A 21,543-nucleotide genomic window follows, 5' to 3' on the forward strand; every position below is an offset into this window, starting at 1 on the left:
AGTGTAGACCCTATTCCTGGTGATGACAGGACAACAAAATACTGCCGTGCTTATCTATTGTTCTAAAAAATAAAGAATTCTCTCTCTCTCTCTTCATATTTGCACGTCCACGCACTACTGTATTCGTATTTGTGTGTTAACAATATGTATCAGACTAAGCTATAATATCTTGTTTACTTTTGTTTAACCCCTTCAAATGGGCTGATGGCCTTACGGCAAGGTTCTACCATGGAAAAACGCAAAAAATCTTTTTTTTTGCATAAGATGGGGTTTTCCGTGATTTAGATTCCGAAAACCCTTACTGATTTCATAGCATCAATGCCTTTTGCAGTCAAGTTTCATAAGTATTTTTAAATAATTATTTTCTGAGGTATGTATGTTAAAATTAAAACAGAAATGTAGCTAATTAATTGTGCATAAACTTCAAAAAATCATATCTCAGCTTCTACTGAACATAAAAACAAAATTTAAACACAAAAATAAACACCAGAATTCTCTCAAACCCCCTTAAAACTGACCTAAAACAGTCCAAAACAAACTATTTCATTGGCTGTTGGTAGAAGGGCCACAGAGCAGCAACCTAGTTCTCAACCAATCAGAGGCCGCGTCAGTAATGGCCTTTGGCTTGACACTGTTTGCGAGAAGAAGCTGATTGCCGAAGTTACCTGCACTGCATGTTTTCAACACACAGTGAGTGTATAAACTTGTTTTTGGTCAGAAATGGGTAAGAGGAAGGCTTCTTACAAGTCCAAAAAGCGTGTGCCTCCACAAAAAAGGAGAAAATTAGAGCAGAGTGTTGCAAAAGATGATAGTTCAGGCGATAGTGGTGATGACAATGCAAAACACACTACAGCTGGTCCGTCGTCTGCTACAAGTTCTGAACCCAGTGCTTTGGGTGAAAAACTTTCTCACACTCTGGATGTAGAGTTTGACAAGGATGATGAACTCTCAGGGTATAGATTTGTTGATGTGAACTGTTAGTTCAATTTGTGAATGGACTTTTGTGCCCTGATTGCAAGAAACCACTGGGTTCAAGTCGCCTATCTTCTGTGAAAGAAGAAAGAACCGATCTTGCTTCTTTGTTTACATTTGAGTGTGGATGCAAAAACAAGGTCAGTTTCACAACTTCTAAGATGATAAACAAAGTTTTTGAAGTAAACAGAAGATTTCCATTGTCTATGTTTGCAATAGGAAGACACCAGGCTCAGGGAAAAAGATTTTTAGGGAACATGAATATCCCCACTTCTTTGAACAACAAGACATGGGCAAATCATAGGAATATGATAAAGAAGGCGACAGAAGCAGTTGCAGATCACAGCAAAGCTACAGCAGCTGAGGAAGCAAGACAAGCATACAGGGGTAATGATGTTACAGTTTCAGGGGATGGTACTTACCAGCGTAGGGGATTTCAATCTAAAAATGGAGTAGTGACTGTTCTCTCAGTAAATGGGAAAAAGTCTAAAGTTTTAGACTGTGAAACTGTCTTACCCATTACACTATCGTGGCTCCTTAACTGACGTTCTAAAATTTATCATTTGAACATACTTTTTTAAAGGGCGATAAATCAATTGCAGTATTCGCAGTGAGAACGCTGTTTAAATCATATTATTCTGGTGTATCTTGGGCATTCAAAAAATCTTTAAGGGCAATAAAAAATTCTTTTTAAGTCCGCGGTAAAGGAGACGTGGCTATCGCCCCAATCACACTGCAACATTTAGCCGTTTTCTCTAGATCTAGATAGATGTACAAGTTTAGTTACACCCGCCGGAAATGTAGTACGACACGGTCAATTAAATTTCTCTTTTATGTTCATTCTAGTTTTTATAGTTTTAAAGTTGATATGAAAACTGAGTATTTTGTTAAACTAACAACATGTAGAGCCAAGTACAAAGCCCTGTACACTGAGAGTAAAAGACACAAGCTTTTTATGTACTGAGTATAATTTCAAAATGTAATGTTTAAGATGAGAAAGATCAGTTTAAAGCAAATTAAGTCCCCTAGCATTAATTACAGATTAATTTCCCTTTTTTTACTATCTGCACCAAAACGTTTGCAAAATAAACAAAACTTCCATACTTAGCAAAAGAAGTTCCTGTTTGAACAAAAAATGATAATAATGACTGCTCTTGTTGTGTCGAATATCAGATCAAAGTGCCAAGTTTAGAGAATAAAAAAAAAAAATATATATATATATATATATATAACAGTAAATGCAGTCTGCATATAATTTGGCTTCTTTTTTTAATTTTTTTGTGCCCATCCCAGAGGTGCAATATTGTTTTAAACAAGATGACTGGAAAGAACTGAATTTTTCCTATTTTTATGCCTAATTTGGTGTCAACTGACAAAGTATTTGCAGAGAAAATGTCAATGTTAAAGTTTACCACGGACACACAGACACAAACACACACAAAAACACAGACAACCGAACACCAGGTTAAAACATAGACTCACTTTGTTTACACAAGTGAGTCAATAATCTCAGTTTAAAAAACGAAGCGAGAGACCCTGTCCAAAACAGAGAAACCGCAAGTGTCAGTCTTACAGATCTGAAATTGATCGGATGAAAAACCTGGATTTGCGTTCCAGAAGATGGCAGACAGACAGACAGACAAATTTATATATTTGTTTGATTTTTTTTTCTCCTCCTTTCTTCCTTTGAGCTGGAGGCCATCTTACAAACCCCCACCCCGGACAGTAGCGGCGTATGGCGTGATGTGTGTCAGCTGACAGTGTGCCCAGCCCCTGCGTGGAGCGAACCATGCTGTGCACACCACTGCCTCAGGCAGGCAGCCTTTTGAAAACCCATTTCATTGCCCACCTGCGCTTGTGTACACCCAAACGTGCTTTGTTTGGCATCGTTCCTGCGCGCGCGCGCGTGTGTGTGTGTGTGTGTGAGCGCATGGTCTCACCTGCTTATACATCATGATTTATACGTCACACATGAGTGTGCATCATACATATCACACCATATTTTACAACCCCTTTCTGCCTTTCACCTCCCCGTCTCTCTACCTCCCTCCATCACCCTCCTCTCTCTCTCTCTCCCTCCCTCCACCCTCTTTCCCCCCTCCCTCCACCTTCTCTCTCCCTCCACGCCCAGCCTCTCTCCCTCCACCCCCCTCTCTCAGACTGTCCCCAGGGGTGGGTGGAGTAAAAATGAAGTAAATTGCTGATCTCACTCATTTCCCTGATAGAATGATATGCGCACTTTTTACGAGTGCATGATATCACAACTGTCAGGCTACTTTGTACAGATACATATGTTGTTTGTGTGAGGATTATTTATTGCGTGTGCATGTGTCCATAGACACCGTGATTTAAGGGGTATGTGTCAGTGTCAGAGCATCAGTGTGACGGAGGGGTGGAGACAGTGTGTGTATCAGTGTCAGGGCATCAGTGTGACGGAGGGGTGGAGACAGTGTGTGTATCAGTGTCAGGGCATCAGTGTGACGGAGGGGTGGAGACAGTGTGTGTATCAGTGTCAGGGCATCAGTGTGACGGAGGGGTGGAGACAGGTTGTGTGTCAGTTTCAGGGCATCAGTGTGACGGAGGGATGAAGACAGGTTGTGTGTCCGTGTCAGGGCATCAGTGTGACGGAGGGATGAAGACAGGTTGTGTGTCAGTGTCAGGGCATCAGTGTGACGGAGGGGTGGAGACAGGTTGTGTGTCAGTGTCAGGGCATCAGTGTGACGGAGGGGTGGAGACAGTGTGTGTGTGTCAGTGTCAGGGCATCAGTGTGACGGAGGGGTGGAGACAGGTTGTGTGTCAGTGTCAGGGCATCAGTGTGACGGAGGGGTGGAGACAGGTTGTGTGTCAGTGTCAGGGCATCAGTGTGACGGAGGGGTGGAGACAGGTTGTGTGTCAGTGTCAGGGCATCAGTGTGACGGAGGGATGAAGACAGGTTGTGTGTCAGTGTCAGGGCATCAGTGTGACGGAGGGATGAAGACAGGTTGTGTGTCAGTGTCAGGGCATCAGTGTGACGGAGGGGTGGAGACAGGTTGTGTGTCAGTGTCAGGGCATCAGTGTGACGGAGGGGTGGAGACAGGTTGTGTGTCAGTGTCAGGGCATCAGTGTGACGGAGGGGTGGAGACAGGTTGTGTGTCAGTGTCAGGGCATCAGTGTGACGGAGGGGTGGAGACAGGTTGTGTGTCAGTGTCAGGGCATCAGTGTGACGGAGGGGTGGAGACAGTGTGTGTGTGTCAGTGACAGGGCATCAGTGTGACGGAGGGGTGGAGACAGGTTGTGTGTCAGTGTCAGGGCATCAGTGTGACGGAGGGGTGGAGACAGTGTGTGTGTCAGTGTCAGGGCATCAGTGTGACGGAGGGGTGGAGATAGTGTGTGTCAGTGTCAGGGCATCAGTGTGACGGAGGGGTGAAGACAGTGTGTGTGTCAGTGTCAGGGCATCAGTGTGACGGAGGGGTGAAGACAGTGTGTGTGTCAGTGTCAGGGCATCAGTGTGACGGAGGGGTGAAGACAGTGTGTGTCAGTGTCAGGGCATCAGTGTGACGGAGGGGTGGAGACAGGTTGTGTGTCAGTGTCAGGGCATCAGTGTGACGGAGGGGTGGAGACAGTGTGTGTCAGTGTCAGGGCATCAGTGTGACGGAGGGGTGGAGACAGGTTGTGTGTCAGTGTCAGGGCATCAGTGTGACGGAGGGGTGGAGACAGGCTGTGTGTCAGTGTCAGGGCATCAGTGTGACGGAGGGGTGGAGACAGTGTGTGTCAGTGTCAGGGCATCAGTGTGACGGAGGGGTGAAGACAGTGTGTGTGTCAGTGTCAGGGCATCAGTGTGACGGAGGGGTGGAGACAGTGTGTGTGTCAGTGTCAGGGCATCAGTGTGACGGAGAGGTGGAGACAGTGTGTGTCAGTGTCAGGGCATCAGTGTGACGGAGGGGTGGAGACAGGTTGTGTGTCAGTATGTCGGAGGGACAGAGACAGTCGCCCAATAATCCAGGGCACGTGAGTCACGTCACGTTCGGAACGGTGTGTGGAATCAGCAATGTCATCAGGTTGCTGAGGGAAAACAACAAACACAGATAGGTTTTATCCTCCATCTGTTATGTGTCACAGCATCTAAATCCAACTCCTCCCTCCCCGCCCCCCCCCCCCCCCCCCCCACCCCCCACCTCCAAGTTAAGTTTAGCCATAATGAATGAATTAATCCTCACCTGCCAACAGTGGAGAGTTTTTAAAAAGGATATTTCTGTTTATCAACATACAAAAGAAAAACAAACAAGCAAACCAACAAACCAACCAACAAAAAGCAAATAAGTGAATAGAAAAAAAAGACACATAGCCATACAAACAATGAATGCTCCTCAAAGACTGTGGACTCGTTCAAAAGGATCTGCGCAAATAAATAAGCCAATACTTAAACTGATAAATAATCAATAACTCCCGGGTATCCCTGCACAGAATATGCTGGATTTTCAACCAGTGTTCATCATTACTTTCAAAACAGAATACAATCCTAATATCTAGATGAAATAACTGCTTATTCCGAACCCTCCTACAAGATTGCTGTCCATCCTTATTTATGAGATTCATGTTTCAAAGATAGCGGAGGAGATATTAGCACACTGGTAAAACAAGCATGCAAGCACACGCACGCGCACACAAACGTCTAAAAGCTCGTAGACTTGTATGAAGTTGAAGCTTTCAGTTCCAGTTTCAAGGAGCGGTCATAGCGTGTGTACTGACCGACGTGTGCCTGGGGAAAAGGAAGAGGGGGGAGTCTGACCTGACCAGAAACCCAGCGCTGGTCAGGCCTTCAGAATCCAACACAGGTTTGCAGCAAGCATGAAACTTGAATGAGGATTTATAATGATATAAAAATGACCAAAATTAATGAGCAAACTGGTAAACAAATCAAAATATGGTAATGTCGCACTTTAGCATACACATACATACATGTACATACATAAACACCATTTCTGCTCTCTCTTCCCGTATAATTTTTTTTTTTTTTTTTTGCCTCTGCACGTCTTCCACACACACACAAGTTAAAGCAGTGTGTTAAAAAGCGGTGTGTTGGTGGCCTGCCTGTCCTGTGTGCACCATGTAACGACTGGTGACAGCTGTGGCACGTGCATCATGAAGTGCTGTGCGTTGGTCTGACGGCCTGGCCACACTGCACATGTTGTTAACCACGTGTCTTTATGGCACTGCTGACAACTGGTTGTTGGCACGTGTGTAATTATTCTATTCTGTAACACATTGTGTGTGTGTGTGTGTGTGTGTGTGTGTGTGTGTGTGTGCATGTGTGAGTGTGTATTTGTGTGTCTGTGTTTGCGCGCGGGCGCGGATGCACTCTTCACTCGATGAGATTCAGTCTTTTCTAGTATTTATGTCTATCTATCTATCTTGTGTGTGAGAGAGTGCGCGCGTGCATGTGTGAGCGTGCTTGAGTGCATCTGCGTGGTTGGGCCAGTGAACAAAACAAGAATGAATGAATCACAAAGAGTGAAGATGAGTGAAGAGAAACAAAGAGAGTCGGAGTGACAGACAGATTGACTGATTGACAATTTATTGACAATAGCTTCTTTAACTGTTATGTCAAGAGGGTGCAATTTCTGATAATGAAATAAATAGATGGGGAAAAAAAACGACAAAAAGAAAATAATGAACAACGAAGAATCACAAACTACACGGTATCCGCATTGTGTTTGTGGTCAAAATAAAGGAACAATACTTCTTCGTTCGTGGGCTGCAACTCCCACGTTCACTCGTATGTACACGAGTGAGCTTTTTAGGCCAGGGAATTTAGATTAAAATTTGCGTTAGGTCAAAATGTCTGCAACAAAACCGTTCTTTTTACGATAAAATAGAATAAATCATATTGATCACACTGATATGAAGTTGACCATTATAGACTGTGTTCGTTAGGAAACCGGAAGTCAGTGAAAAGTTCAGCCCCTTCACCTTGGGACGTCCGGATAAGGCAACATGGTGACTCTGTCCGCTGAAACTGAAAGTGCGCTTGAATCCACGAAAGTTTAAGAACCGAAAGAGTGTTGTTGTTTTTTAAAGAACGGACAACTGATAAGTAGCGCAAAAGTTGAACTTGTTCGTCGTGCAAAGATTTTCAATTGTCGCGGAACCAGAAACACGAAGGCGAAGTCAAGTCAGTTTCTGCTGTCACAGAGACATTTCTGCTGTCACAGCGACACAAACCTCCCGCAGATTTTTAACAACTGAACAAAAGAAAAAAGTATCGCTCCTGTGTGTGACCCATTCATTCAGAATCTATATACATTCTAGCATTTCATATTGTTGCTACATAGTATGAGTGAGTGAGAGAGTGTGTGTGTGTGCGCGCGCGCCTTCTAAAAACAGATTTCAGACTTGAGAAAATGGCCATTGCTGTTCCAGTGAATTTGATCTTTTTCTGGCTTTTCTATCACATGACTTTTTAATACATATTGTGGGGAGTTGAGCATGGAAATCTGTGGGGAAATGAGTGGTGCACTTTAGTATGGAAATTGTGGGGATAAGAGTGGTGGAGCTGTGCATGGAATTTGATTAAAGATAATCATCATCAAGACTGATTCATGTTTGTTTCATCACAGTTGTATTGATGATTAACTGCAAGTAAAGAATGATTTCATCTTATCGTGTAGCATGCATGCATGTGTGCATACAGTACTCACTCATTCATCATTACAAGTGACATGCATTGATAAGTCCTCTCAAGACTCCCAAACATTCAGACACACCAGTCTGGTACAATCAGCTGGCCTGTTGACCCAAAATGGATATGTATGTAATTTCACCAGGTTAGAATATGTATTTCTTTTATGGAAACCTGTAAGTTCGTTGTATCTAAGAACTGGCAAAAGGATTAACACATACATTCCAGTTTTCTCTTTGATGCCATTTTTTAGAAACTGGTAGTGCTGTAAATTCTTAGTGTAAATATTTGCATTTATTTACATTTGCATGCCCCGCCTCCCATCTTTTATTTCCTGTACTTTTTAAAATCATAAATAAGTATATATATATATATATATATATATATATATCATTTGTTTATTGCTTGTTGTCAAATTTGTACAATCAAATTTGGACTGTTTACAAAATGCAGTGTAAACAGGTCTGAGTCAAACACAGACCTGAAGAAAATCACTTTGATTAGATATTTTCTTTTATTTTTTTGTATCATTCATTCATACCTAAATGCTAAACAATGAACAATTGTCTAAACAATTTGAGCTATTTATGATGTGAGCACCATTTAGTTTTGGATGTTGTGCACGTGTGTGTGTGTGTGTGTGTGTGTGTGCGTGCGTGCGTGCGTGCGTGCGTGCGTGCGTGTGTGTGTGTGTGTGTGTTTGTGTGTGTGTGTGTGTGTGTGTGTGTGTGTGTGTGTGTGTGATATACATCTGTACTGAAGTGCAATGTCTACATTCACAAAGTTTTGATTTTTTTTCCATGATCAGAAAGAACAAAACAAAACTCTGCAGAAGTAGCAGCGATGTCTTCTTGGACTTGCACATCTGACAGCTGTGATAAAAAAAGAAGAAAAGAATATATAATTATAGCTTGAATGTTATGACATTTGCTTTAGTTACACATTTTCAGTCAAACTCCATACAACCCCCAAAATGTGCCAGATCTATTCACTGGATCATGCATGTGCAGAATCTCAAGCCAGTAAGTTGTTTAAATTTGCAACAATAACTTGCTCTCTCTCTCTCTCTCTCTCTCTCTCTCTGTGTGTGTGTGTGTGTGTGTGTGTGTGTAAACATTCACATTGCCTGTGGAAGTAGCAAGGATCTCACTGTCTCAGTATCATTGTTACAGCACTTTCTGAAAATGTGCAAGCATTTCCACTTGAAAGAAGTATGTGCTGACAAATGTTGTATAGTGGAAATTCTTTGTAGTGTTTGTTTCAGGGGTACACTAGTCAGTTTTGTACTGTGTCAGAGATGCATATATCTGTGCTGAATAAATATCACAGCTAAGAATGTGACCAAAAAACAAACAAACAAACAAACAGACACACGCACAAATCCAGCTGAATGATACAAAATTGGTGACTGGAAGTTGAAAAAGACCGGCCAGCTGGTGTATTGCAATTCTCCGTTTTAAAGGTTAAATTGTGCTTTTGGATTCAAACATTAGACTGATAAGTGTGTGAGAAATGAAGACAGGATAATTAATTATCCCTCTTTGAGAAATCAGACCCAAAACATTCTTAGGCTTGGCTGTTAAATTGAAACAAATGTATTTTGAAACATAAAAAATGAATATTCGGTTCAAAATGTCACATACCGTGCTTGTTTTGAAAACCTTGTTTGTGAAAAGTGAAGGAATATCATCGCCACCGAGGGTGCGATCTCTTTGCAATCGGTTCGTGGCTGGTATTCGTTGCGATGTCACCTTTTTCCTTTTAAGTTCGAACAGCACACACAGTACTTCTGTCCTCCCGTTTTCCCCAGACCCATTGTGAATCATTTACACAAGTACAATCGACGAACTCGCAACTTTCGCTTTTAGAGACACTCCCCACGAATTCTCTTTCCGGCGTAATCAAGGGCAAATTACTCTAATTTTTTTTTTTACACGAACAAGGTCGGGGGGGGGGGGGGGGGGGACAAAAGTAGATTTTGATTTTTAATGTCCAGAATCGAATATTTTTATTACTCCTGCCTGTGTGAGAGCGCCTTACAAAGAGTCGCAAGGCAAGCACAGGCGAAGGTTACGCAAGCGCGGTATCAGGGGTCGCTAGAGGAAAGCGTTCAGCGCGGTACGGTACATGTGACTGACTGCTGCCGCGCTGATGCTGATCTGTGAGCAGGTCACTGCGCGACAGACAACTGATTCTGAACAGTAAGCTACGAACAGAGCTCTTTGGGGTCAAAAGGAAACAAACATTTTCAATTTCATGTATTTTATACTAAAATGGTAGAAGACGCAAATCCGCTTTTATGAGTGTTTTCCAGCTTCCTACCATTCATGACATATCATAAAGAATGAAATCGGTATTATACCGACTGCAAAGGTGAATTTACGAAGGCAGCACGGGATCATTTAGTTCGTAAGTACAATTTTGTTGATATTTTACGCAATGCACAACTTGGATATACTCCATGCTCCGCTTATTAACGTGTAGAATATAAATATCTAAATATGTGTTAACCCGGTTCGGTTTCAATGAATATTATGCGCTCTGTCCAGACAATAAACTGGGAAAGTATGGAGAGCAGATGATGGCAAAATTGAACATCATGTCTTGAGGTGAAAAGAACGGTATGGAATACATATTTTTCTTTGGAAATGAAGCGGTATTTGCAAATGTGACTCACGAACCCTGGCGCAGTAGACGTCGTTTTAGCATGGGATATAAATAATCATAATGATAACAATGGATCATAAATTTTATTAATGATTATGTAAAACTTTGTTGTAACACGTGTAACATTGAATCCAAGTTATCTAAACTAACTTTCCCGACGCAGATGTTTGAATTACTGGATTTAGAATAATGATAGTAATGAATCTATCATGCGATCCTTAGCCAATGCAATGCATTCAAACAAAGCCTGTGCAAAATTGTGTATTTTATTAATGATTACCTAAAACCTTATGACATATGTAACATAGAACCAAAATACCTAAACTAACTCCCCCACCCTGGATGATTTTATTTTTCAGAAACACTGCAGGCACTTCATTTTCACATCAATTCTCCCCAGTGTTTAACTGTTTAAAGTACTACCGTTCATCGTATTATGAAATGGGAATTGTATTATTTATACCAGTTGACAAAAGTTTTCCTCTTTATCTGAAGAATTGTGATCAAAACACCAGATTCTTTGTATCTTTCTATTCGGTCAATCAACAGAAAACTGATTAGCGTTATCCTCACAGTGAACAAATATGTAGGATTGCAGAAAGAAAAAAAACTGTAATAAAAGTAAGACTTTGAGAAAAAACAAAACCAAACAACAACAATAAGAACAAAAAACAACAACTAAAAATAAGGAATTTTATTATCTGCGTAAAGTAGAACCAAAGAACATGTGTTTCATGTCCGAATGTGACACCTGACCTCATCTCAAGCACTAATAAACGTGAAATGTTTCAAACTTAATTTTAAGAAATTCATTCACAATCAATGTATACTCTGGTTTTTCAGAACTTGTGTGATGTAAAATGTGGCTGTTCTAATCAAATTTTGCAAAACAATAAGCGCGTAGGGACTGACATGTTTCGGATACAACACATTTTTTTGTTCCACACTTCGTCTGTCTTGTGAACTGATAAACTACATCATTTCGTGATAAAACTTCACCAGACAGCAAAAGCCAAAATCAAGGTAATTTAAGGGGGTGATTTTCTACTTTGAACTTTGTTGTTTGGAACTTTTGATGCAACAAGTCTTCAACTGAAAACAGTCTTACTGAACTACATGCGTTGACTTGGTTCGAAATCGTACGCCAGTATCCGTATATTACCGCATCTCGCCATGTGTCAGAAACAGTGATTGTGTCTAAACTTAATCGGATCAAAGATAAATGTACAAACAAACCATGACAACGACGAAATTAACATACAGTTGTTGGGGGGGGGGGGGGGGGGGGGGGGGTTGGTTTTTTTATTATTATTTTTTTTTTAAATTTGTTTTTGTTTTTTTAATTATTATTATTAATATAGCAACCACGGGGTGCAAATGAACATATCGGAGATTTCCGTGTAAAATATGTACATCTCACACACTGTCGGAAGCAACGCATTCTCTGAATCTGTGTTCAAACACACACGATTGAAGGGTGTTTGTCAAACCGATTTACGCTTTCCCGCGATGAATCCGCATGATTTATGTGGAAACAGTTCTCATTTTGTTTACATGTATATTTTTATTGGGTCGTTTACATGCACAGAAGTAACACAGAAAAGCGAAACTGAAAATTCATATGCGACGTCGATTGCATTTAAATAGTTGAATAGACATTTTTTTTCAGAAAATGAGTGTATGTGCTGCAGAAGATAGATCTGTTGACCACCTGTTGCAAGTAAAGAACGTGTAGTGTATTCATGAATGTGTTTGCCTTTGAATGAATCAAAAATACGTCAAGAGGAACGGGTTGTTTACGTCTGTCACGCGGGTTTTTTGCGTAATATTTCAAACTTAATGTACCAATTTTTATTATCACAAAGAATGAATATAGATCAGGTCTGTATGTACTGGATTTTAATCAGGTTTGTATTTATTTGTTTCTGACCACTTCATGTTTAGACATTGCCATGTCACAAAATGGCGCCGAAATTTTGGATGTTTTTAATAATTTTCAACACATTTAAGGCACAAGAACAAACCATATTCTCACAAAATTGTTGCAGACATTTCTTTAATGAATTGCAATCCTGATAACATGTGAAACATTTGAATAATCATTGTAAACACATGTTTATACTGAATCAGACTGAGAGACCCCCATTTCCAACAAAGTTCTGGAGACTGACCCATTTTCATTTTCCAGGCAGTCTTTGCTCTTCATGACTATCTGATGCACTTCATTTTGCCACCTTCATACTCCAGCCAGATACATTTTCTTTCCCACGCTAAACCGACGTGTCTACTGCGCCAGGGTTCGTGAGTCACATTTGCAAATACCGCTTCATTTCCAAAGAAAAAAAATATATTTCATACCGTTCTTTTTTACATCAAGACATGATGTTGTTCGATTTTGCCATCATCTGCCTCCCATGCACGCTCCCATGCCTCCCAAGAGTTCTCTTATTTTCTGTACGGTATCTGTCATCTGCCGCAGTGACCTACTAACGAGGGTATAGGACAGCATCAATGCGGCAGCAGTCAGTAACATGTACTGTACCGCGCTAAACGCTTTCCCTGGCGACCCCTTATACCGCGCTTGCGTAACCCTGGCTTGCTCATGCCTTGCGGATCTTTGTAAGGCGCTCTCTCATGGCCAAATGTGTGAGAAATAATTATTAAAAATCAAAATCTAATCATGTTCCCGCCCACCTACAGCGGTCAAGTTTATATCAGCGTGATCAGTATGATTTATTCTGTTTTATCGTGAAAAGAACGGTTTTGCTGCAGACATTTTGACCATTTTTGTATCTGCCCTGGACTATTTAGTATATGGCCATTTTTACCCCACTATGTAGGCAGCCATACTCCATTTTTCGGGGGTGTGCATGCTGGGTATGTTCTTCTTTCCGTAACCCACCAAATGCTGACATGGATTACAGGATCTTTAACGTGCGTATTGATCTTTTGCTTGCGTATACACACGAATTGGGTTCAGGCACAAGCAGGTCTGCACATGTGCTGACCTAGGAGATCGGAAAAATCTCCACCCTTTACCCACCAGGCGCCGTTACCGAGATTCGAACTCGCAACCCTCAGATTGAAAGTCCAACGCTTTAACCACTCGGCTATTGCGCCCGTCAATCATGGGGAACAAAAACAGGTGCAATAAACAGCCTCAAAGGTCAATGTTCATTCAGAACAAATCTCTGACCAACCGGCAAACATTTTTCCCTTAACATCTTCAACTTGTCTGATGAAACTATGCTGCTTAAATTATTTTTGCTTACGTTGTATTTTTCAAAGAGGGTATGTGTCGATCATAAAACATCTTATTCCCTGCATTCAAACAAAAGATGAGTCTCGTCTTCTCTACCGTTTAAGCATAAGGAGCACATAGCATATGCTGCAGAAACATTTTATCAAACCATCTTTTATTTGCGTATAAACCCAAGGTTGGCATTCTGAATCTTGCCATGTTATCTCGGTGCTACTTATTAGTTACCACATTCATGTGGGGTTTTTTTCTGGCTGGAAATTGTGACAGACAGACAGACAGACACAGAGAGAGAAAGGGGGGGGGGGGATTATTTATTCATTACAGCCGTAGCCCCGTCTGAATGAGAGGCTATAACAAAATGTCGGTATCACCGTAACTGGCATTAAGCATCCAACTGTTAACACAATTTTACAACAGAAATTACGGCAATACTATTTCTCTTAAAAAGCTTTATACAGTCCAATGCAACAACAGAAATTAGGACAATACTATTTCTCTTAATAAGTTTTATACAGTACAATGCGAGATTTCTTATAACACCGTCATCAGATGATGCCATCAATAAACATGATTTAAACAAACAAGGGCATTCATAATATTTCTTTGAAATAAATTTTACGCAAGTATCATGCAATACAGGGCACCAGACCAAAATGAACTTCATCTTCAGTTGACTCCTTGCACAAAGGGCACAGCTCCTGTGAATGATTAACATTTTTACAGCGACACCTGTGCATACTGATTTCAGAAATGCCAACTCTAAATCTTGATAACACGAATCGTAAATATCTGTTAATATTAAGCAAAAGATAATCAACTGGTGTATAGATGGTTAAAGCGTTGGACATACAATCTGAGGGTCCCGGGTTCGGATCTCGGTAACGGCGCCTGGTGGATAAAGTTTGGAGATTTTTCCGATCTCCCAGGTCAACATATGCGCGTGCAGACCTGCTAGTGCCTGAACCCCATTCGTGTGTCTACACAAGCAGAAGATCAAATACGCACGTCAAAGATCCTGTATTCCATGTCAGCGTTCAGTGGGTTATGAAAACAAGAACATACCCAGCATGCACACCCCCGAAAACGGAGTATGGGTGCCTACATGGCGGGGTAAATAAACAAAACGATCATATACGTAAAATGCTACATGTCTGTCTGAGTGTGTATGTGTGCGTGTCTGAAATCTGATTGAATGACACAGGTAACGAACAATGAGCGCCAATGGCAGCCGTCAGTCGGCTCCACCCAGGAAGGCAGCCCGTTGTGCAAATGACCCCGTGTTTGTACAGCGCTTGGAGCTTGGTCTCCGACCGAGGTACTATGTACGTATCCATATCAACCAATCAAAAAAAAAAAAAAGGAACAGATCACGTAATTGGTTATTTCCCAGTTTTGCCACCTACAATCTACCAAACGTTAACGAAAAGATTACATTAAAAAACACATTCTAATTACCGACTCCTTGACATTCCCATACACATCCAAATCCTAATTCACATAGACAAGTTCGTTATTTGTAGCCAAGTTTCTTTTTATTCTAAAATCTAAATCTAAATCATACGTCATTTCATAGGATTTTCGTGGTAGTCTATCTTCGTTAATTTCTAATTCAATTCAATTCAATTCAAAATACTTTATCTGCTTCAACCAAAAACAGAAAATTTTCTTTAGGCTCACTTAAATAATAATTTCAACCAGTACCGAGCACATCCCACAGCAAAATTCTTATATTTATTTGGATGTCTATTCGTCTCACCGTATTCTAAATCGTTTGGTGTTCTCATTTCAATGTAAAGAAACTTTTTAAGTCCAAATAAGTGAACAGATTCACATTGTAAAGCAGCATTCTTATCTAAACCATATAATTCTGAGCCATATTGTACGATGGGTTGTATTTTGTTATCAAAAATCTTAATAAAGATATCCAAAGAATTTTTGTTCAGTACAAAGAATTTCTTCATAACATATATCAATGCATTTTTTGCCCCGTTTGAAATATCCCTACATGCAGCTACAAAACTCAAACGTGTAGAAAAAACAATTCCAATATATTTGTAGGCATTGAACACTGGCATGTCAACACCATCATACACCCACCTTTCCCTTGCTGCCAGATAACCATATTTCCTGAAAGCAATAATATTCCTTTTGTCCAAATCAACTTTTAATTGAAATTTAGTAGCTGAGTTTTTCAAGTTATTAAATTGCGTCTGTGGACCAATACCTGTTTCTGAAAGCAAGCAAGCAAGTGCGCGCGAGAGAGAGAGAGACAGAGAGAGAGAGAGAACGAATCTTTTTTATTGAGGGAAAAAAGGAATAAGCACAAAATGGCTTTTGTTTTCATCCTGCCCTCATGAGAGAGAGAGAGAGAGACAGAGAGAGAGAGAGGGAGGCAGAGTGAGAGTGGGAGAGAGAGAGACTGAGATACACACACACACGTAAGATGGTCAGTCGTATTCGACTATCACCATAAAAACAGCAGAAGAGGTAACTGTTGTCCCGACTACCTGGGCTAGAATTTGATTACCGAGGAGAGTGTCTGTCTTGCACAAGTTACATCCCCACTCTCTCGGCCAAAAGGGTTTAAGAGCAGTTTGCACTGGGGATGGTTCTCAAAGGTTAACTAGCCCCCAAGGCTGCAGCACTATGAGCCAGTGCAGTTTTGCCTCCTAGTCTGAGAGTCACAGTCGTTCACAAAAGACCAAGCCGTAAAAGATACTGCAATAGAGAAACCATTGATATTACAGATCTCACTTTGCTGTTGGCCCAACTGTATGGCGCGCGCGCGCGCGCGCGCACACACACACACACACACACACAGGGTATAAAAAAAAACTGCGTTCATGACATCAGATTGTGAAGGAAACAATCCATAACGACTTGTCGGAGAAGGTGTATTGACGGAGCAGAGATTCCTTCCAGTGCCAAACCTTTGACACAGAAGATGTGAATTCATTGCCCCGATGGTTTTAAGACTATAGGATTAACCCTTTACTATAGAAAATAAATACTGAGCCTGTCCTTAGATTTTGGTCACTACCAATGCAAAATGAACTGGTATGGCACGTGTCACGATCAGCGTTACTTGCCAAGGCAATCCTGCAAAGCACAGTGCGATGGAGGAGAGGCAAAGATGTGAGGACAATATCCCACAATGGACATTCCTGAGAGTGTGTGACGCTCTGAGATGACGATGACATGGATACTTAAAAAAAGTATATATATATATATATATATATATATATATATATATATATATAATTCATATATGTGTGTGTAGCGCTTTACAAAAGTCATTATCAAAACGGGCTGCCAACTAAACAGGGTACAGCAGACTGACAGCTGCCAATGGGCGCTCGCCATTAAAAACTTTGTTCCCTGTGTCATGCAATTAGGTTTCAGTCACGCAAGCACACGTTTTTACGTGTATGAGTATCAGTAGCTCAAGGAGGCGTCAATGCGTTCGGACAAATCCATATACGCTACACCACATCTGCCAAGCAGATGCCTGCAGTGACCAGCAGTGTAACCCAACGCGCTTAGTCAGGCCTTCTACGTGTTTTACCATTTATTTTTCATGTAGGCAGCCATACTCCGTTTTCGGTGGTGTGCATGCTGGGTATGTTCTTGTTTCCATAACCCACCGAACACTGACATGGATTACAGGATCTTTAACGTGCGTATTTGATCTTCTGCGTGCGTACACACACGGAGGTTCAGCCACTAGCAGGTCTGCACATGATCACGTTGACCTGTGAGACAGGAAACATCTCCACCCTGTACCCACCAGATGCGCCGGGGATCGAACTTAGCAAACTCGGGCCAGAATCTAGCGCTCTGACAATGTGACCCACCACACCCGACAGAGACGAGGAACAGGGAGAAATGGACAGAACTGGTTGCCAGGTCATCAGTGATATCCCAATGGTCGTGAGACTAAGGGACAAAAGGAGGAGGAGGAGAAGGAGAGGAAGAAAAAGGAGAGAAGGAGAAGAAGAAGCAGAAGAAGAAGCAGAAGCAGAAGAAGAAGCAGAATGAGAAGAAGAAAGCGGAGAAGAAGAAGCAGAAGAAGAAGCAGAATGAGAAGAAGAAGAAGAAGAAGGAGGAGGAGAAGCAGAAGAAGTAAGAAGAAAAAGAATAAGTAGAAGAAAAAGAAGAAGAAGAAGAAAGCAAACAATATTCTACCTGAACGCCTGTCTGGCCACTGACAGCCCACAGCCAGCAGTGTTGACTGCACCAAGGGCTGAACTGGCCCAGACTCACACCACTCATTCCTCTTCTTACCTATCTTTGTGCCTATGAGACACACACGTGCACGTGCACACACTGGCACACAGACACACACGCGCGCGCGCGTTCGCATACCTACACATACACTAACAAGACAATAATCAAAAATATTTAATCCTTTCACCCCTTTTGGGGCATGGATGATATTATATAACAGCAATACTATTTTACACCAAAATTAAACATAATTAAAATAACATAACTATCAGAAACAGAATACAAACTATATGAAACACAACATAAATGATGATAGTATTTTTCTGGTATTAAACCTGAGGATAGATCAGACTACGTTGCTCATCTTTGCAACATTACACTCTCTCTCTCTCTCTCTCTCTCTCTCACATAAGCAACAATACGGCCACCGAGAAAGAAAAAAAAAAGAAAGAACAAGAGAGGCAAGGCCTTCAAGACTTACTTGTGATACACTTAAAAAAAAAAAAACCCCAAAAAACAACTCCCAAACACACACACATCTCCACCCCACACCCACACCCACACGTCGAATCTTTTGCCCCTTCTTCACCAACCTGTACCCTTCACAACCACGTGACAGATGAGGGTGATGACAGGAGGGATGTGAGGAGAACCGGTCAGACCAGTCAGGGGGTCGGGGAGGGAGGGGGGGGGGGGCGTTATTTAACAACAAACACCATTTTGACTCTCACATTTCATGGGGTGCATCGGGAAGGAGCCCCCACCCCCACCCCCCCCCCCCCCCCCACACACACACACACACGACACACATGCACGTAAGGGGAAGAAAGTGTAACGAGAACAAGAAGCGAATTAATTCATAATGCTATCGTAAGCTTACACTTACGTGTCTGCGTCGGGTGGGTGTCTGCATCGGATGTGTGTGTGTGTGTGTGTGTGTGTGTGTGTGTGCGCGCGCGCGCGCGCGTCGTGTGTATATGTGTGTGTGTGCGCGTGCGTGTCTGTGCTTGTGAGTGCGAGCGCGTGACTGTGCGTGTGTTTGCCTTTTAATTCCAATCTATTTTAAGTCCCATATTTTGATTTATCAATTAAATTTCAATTCTATTTTATTTCCGAAGGCCTGTCAAACGCATTGGTTCTACGTGTTGGTCAGGTTTTTTGTTGTTTTTTGTTGTTGTTGTTGTTGTTGCTGTTTTTGTTGTTGTTTGTTTGTTTGTTTGTTTGTTGTTGTTTTTTACATAACTGATGATGATGGAGTCTCCCGTCGGTCCGACGGAAGAGTAGGCAGGCAGGCTTATCTGTCGGTGTGTGTCCTCATATGGGAGAAGAGGCCGATTCTGGATGCGCAGCACTTCCCACAGGTGTTGCAAGGGAAAACGTCTCCAGAAGTTGAGCCCTGCTTCCTTCGCTCACGCTTCTCCTTAATGGCCAGCGTTCTCTCGTTTTCAAAAGTCTTTATGCCACTAGAGCACAGCATCCTCCAGCGAGAGCGGTCAAGGGCATCAGTTTCCCAGGAAGCGATGTCTATGTCACAGGCTTTGAGGTTTGTCTTCAAGGTGTCCTTGAAGCGCTTGCTGGGTCTTCCGCGTTCACGGTGGCCTTCCTTCAGCTGGCCATACAAAAGCATCTTCAGGATCCTGCTGTCTGTCATGCGGACAACGTATCGTGTTTCATCTTGGTGCTGAGCCTGATGCCTTTGTTGTTCCACAGCCTGTTGTTGATTCTGCCAAAGGCGGAGCCCGCCTTGGCGATGCGCAGCGTCACTTCTGCATCAAGGGCTCCGTTGCTGCATAGGGTGCTGCCCAGGTAGCAAAACTTGTCGACTGACTTGATCTCTGTCATTGATCTTGATTGCAGGTTGGGGGGGGGGGGGGGGGAGGCACTGGCGTTCTGTGAGCTAGCTGGTTGGTACATGGACTCGGTCTTGCTGAGGCTGATGGTGAGTCCAAAGCGCCTGCAGGAGGTTGAGAACCTGTCCATAATGAACTGCATGTCCTCATGGGTGTGTGCAGCAAGCGCGCAGTCATCAGCGAAGAGGAATTCTCTCAACAGTGCTTCAAACACCCTGGACCTAAAGATGTGGCGTAATGTGTGGTATTCTAGAAACCGAAAGTCCCAACACCCCGTGTTACATCAATGGGTCTCGGTTTGGACACAGAGAGACTGCAGGAAGCGGAACCGTCACTATCGTCAACTGCAGCTTCATTGTCCAGTGCCAGCTGACACTGGGTGAGGGACTCTGGGCTTCCATCAGAATCACCTGCCCCGGCAGTCCTCCCTTTAGGCCCAAAACCGGGAATGAAACTTCTCGTTATTCTCGCCTCCATCCTCGTGCCAGCGGAGGCAATCCTTTCCCTCCACTCCTGTTCTACTGGCAGACGCCTTCTTATGAACACTACTCATTCCGTCTTGAGAGGGGAAATGTGGATATTGCCGAGCCCTGAAAAAACGCTCAATTTCTCTCAGTGTCTCTCTGGGTAAAAAAAACCCAAAAAAACAAAAACAAACTTATCTACTATTTTCGAAAATAGAGATTTAGTCTTGTCCTCTCCCTCTGGGTTAAAAAAAATAACAAACCAAACCGCACACCAGTCAGTGGTTATCTAATCTTCGAATGTAAATTAATTTTGGTCTTATTCCCTCCTTTCTCCACACAAGCACACACTGGGTATTGACATACACACACTACGGTACGCTCGCTATCTGTCCTAGTTTTCTGTGCACATAAACATGCAAAAACAGACAGAGAGACAGAGAGAGAGAGAGAGCGAGGAGGAGGAGGGGGATGGAGTCAAAAGCAGAAAAGGGTGGGGAGGAAATCGAACCTAAACTAACGGCCCCAGGTGTTACAGGTGGGGCCGGCGAGGACTGACCGGAAATCAAACCAATTTAACTAAATTAATCAATCTTTTGTTGTTGTTGTTGTTGTAGTTACCTGTTGCGGGGTGTCCTCAGCCACCCCCTTCACCCGGTACCCGGCCAGGATGCTGAAGGCCCCCTCGCTGTGCCGGTGCGGGGTGGAGGAGTGCATCACCTCCGTCACGTCCTGCCCGGAGAATCTGACCAGCCAGTCGCGGCCCCCAGGGTGCCTGTGGGCGAACTTGGTCACGTCGTACAACGCCCCGGAGTAGCGCACACACAGCCGGCCCTGCCCCTCCCTCTGGCGTAACGAGTTCTCCTCACTGCCGCCCATGTCCCCAACTGTTCAGATCCAATACTCCTTTTGCTTCTCTTCCACTCTTGTCTCACGTTGCATCAACAGGGAGTCGCTTCACGACGGACAGCCGCTGTGGTGAACGATGTGCATGAGACACAGACCTTCGGAGTGCAGTTTAACGACCTGTTGATGCCTACACCCTTAAGGACACAGACCTCATCACACTTCACTTCTTACAGTCTCTCCGTCATCCCCCTCCCCACAACACTCCGTGCAGTGTTGCACGTCGACTGGCTTCGCGTCGTAGTTTTGTTTTGAGGAGGAGGGGGGAGGACGGGGTCACAGGGTCAAGGTCGGGTAAGAAAGAGGTGGACCAATGGGAAGCCTTGTTGCACTTTTCCCCAGGGCAGGTCGCTGTCTGACGGAGTGTGAGACAGAGCACATGGCGGCTGTGATTGGTTTCTGCTGGTGGTGACAGCTTGGCCGCTTGCGGGACGGGGGATGGTGGTGGCGTGTGATGCACGCGCGTTAGATCATTAAGAATAAGAATATAAGAAGAACTTTATTATCTCCAACTGGAGAAATTTGGTCAGGTGCATT

The 21,543-nt window shown here is 42.9% G+C and overlaps 1 protein-coding gene across 1 annotated transcript in view; it reads right to left on the reverse strand.

Moving 5' to 3' along the window:
• Nucleotides 1-21,222, reverse strand: part of LOC143300462 (fatty acid 2-hydroxylase-like) — a 55,431-nt gene extending 34,209 nt beyond the window's left edge. The window contains exon 1 of the mRNA XM_076614159.1: nucleotides 20,722-21,222. Coding sequence (XP_076470274.1) covers nucleotides 20,722-20,979 — 258 coding nt within the window. The 5' untranslated portion in view covers nucleotides 20,980-21,222. The remainder of the gene's footprint in view (nucleotides 1-20,721) is intronic.
• Nucleotides 21,223-21,543: the final 321 nt, after the last annotated feature.

The sequence above is a fragment of the Babylonia areolata genome, chromosome 26, assembly GCF_041734735.1.
Source record: "Babylonia areolata isolate BAREFJ2019XMU chromosome 26, ASM4173473v1, whole genome shotgun sequence".
NCBI classification, from domain to species: domain Eukaryota; kingdom Metazoa; phylum Mollusca; class Gastropoda; order Neogastropoda; family Buccinidae; genus Babylonia; species Babylonia areolata.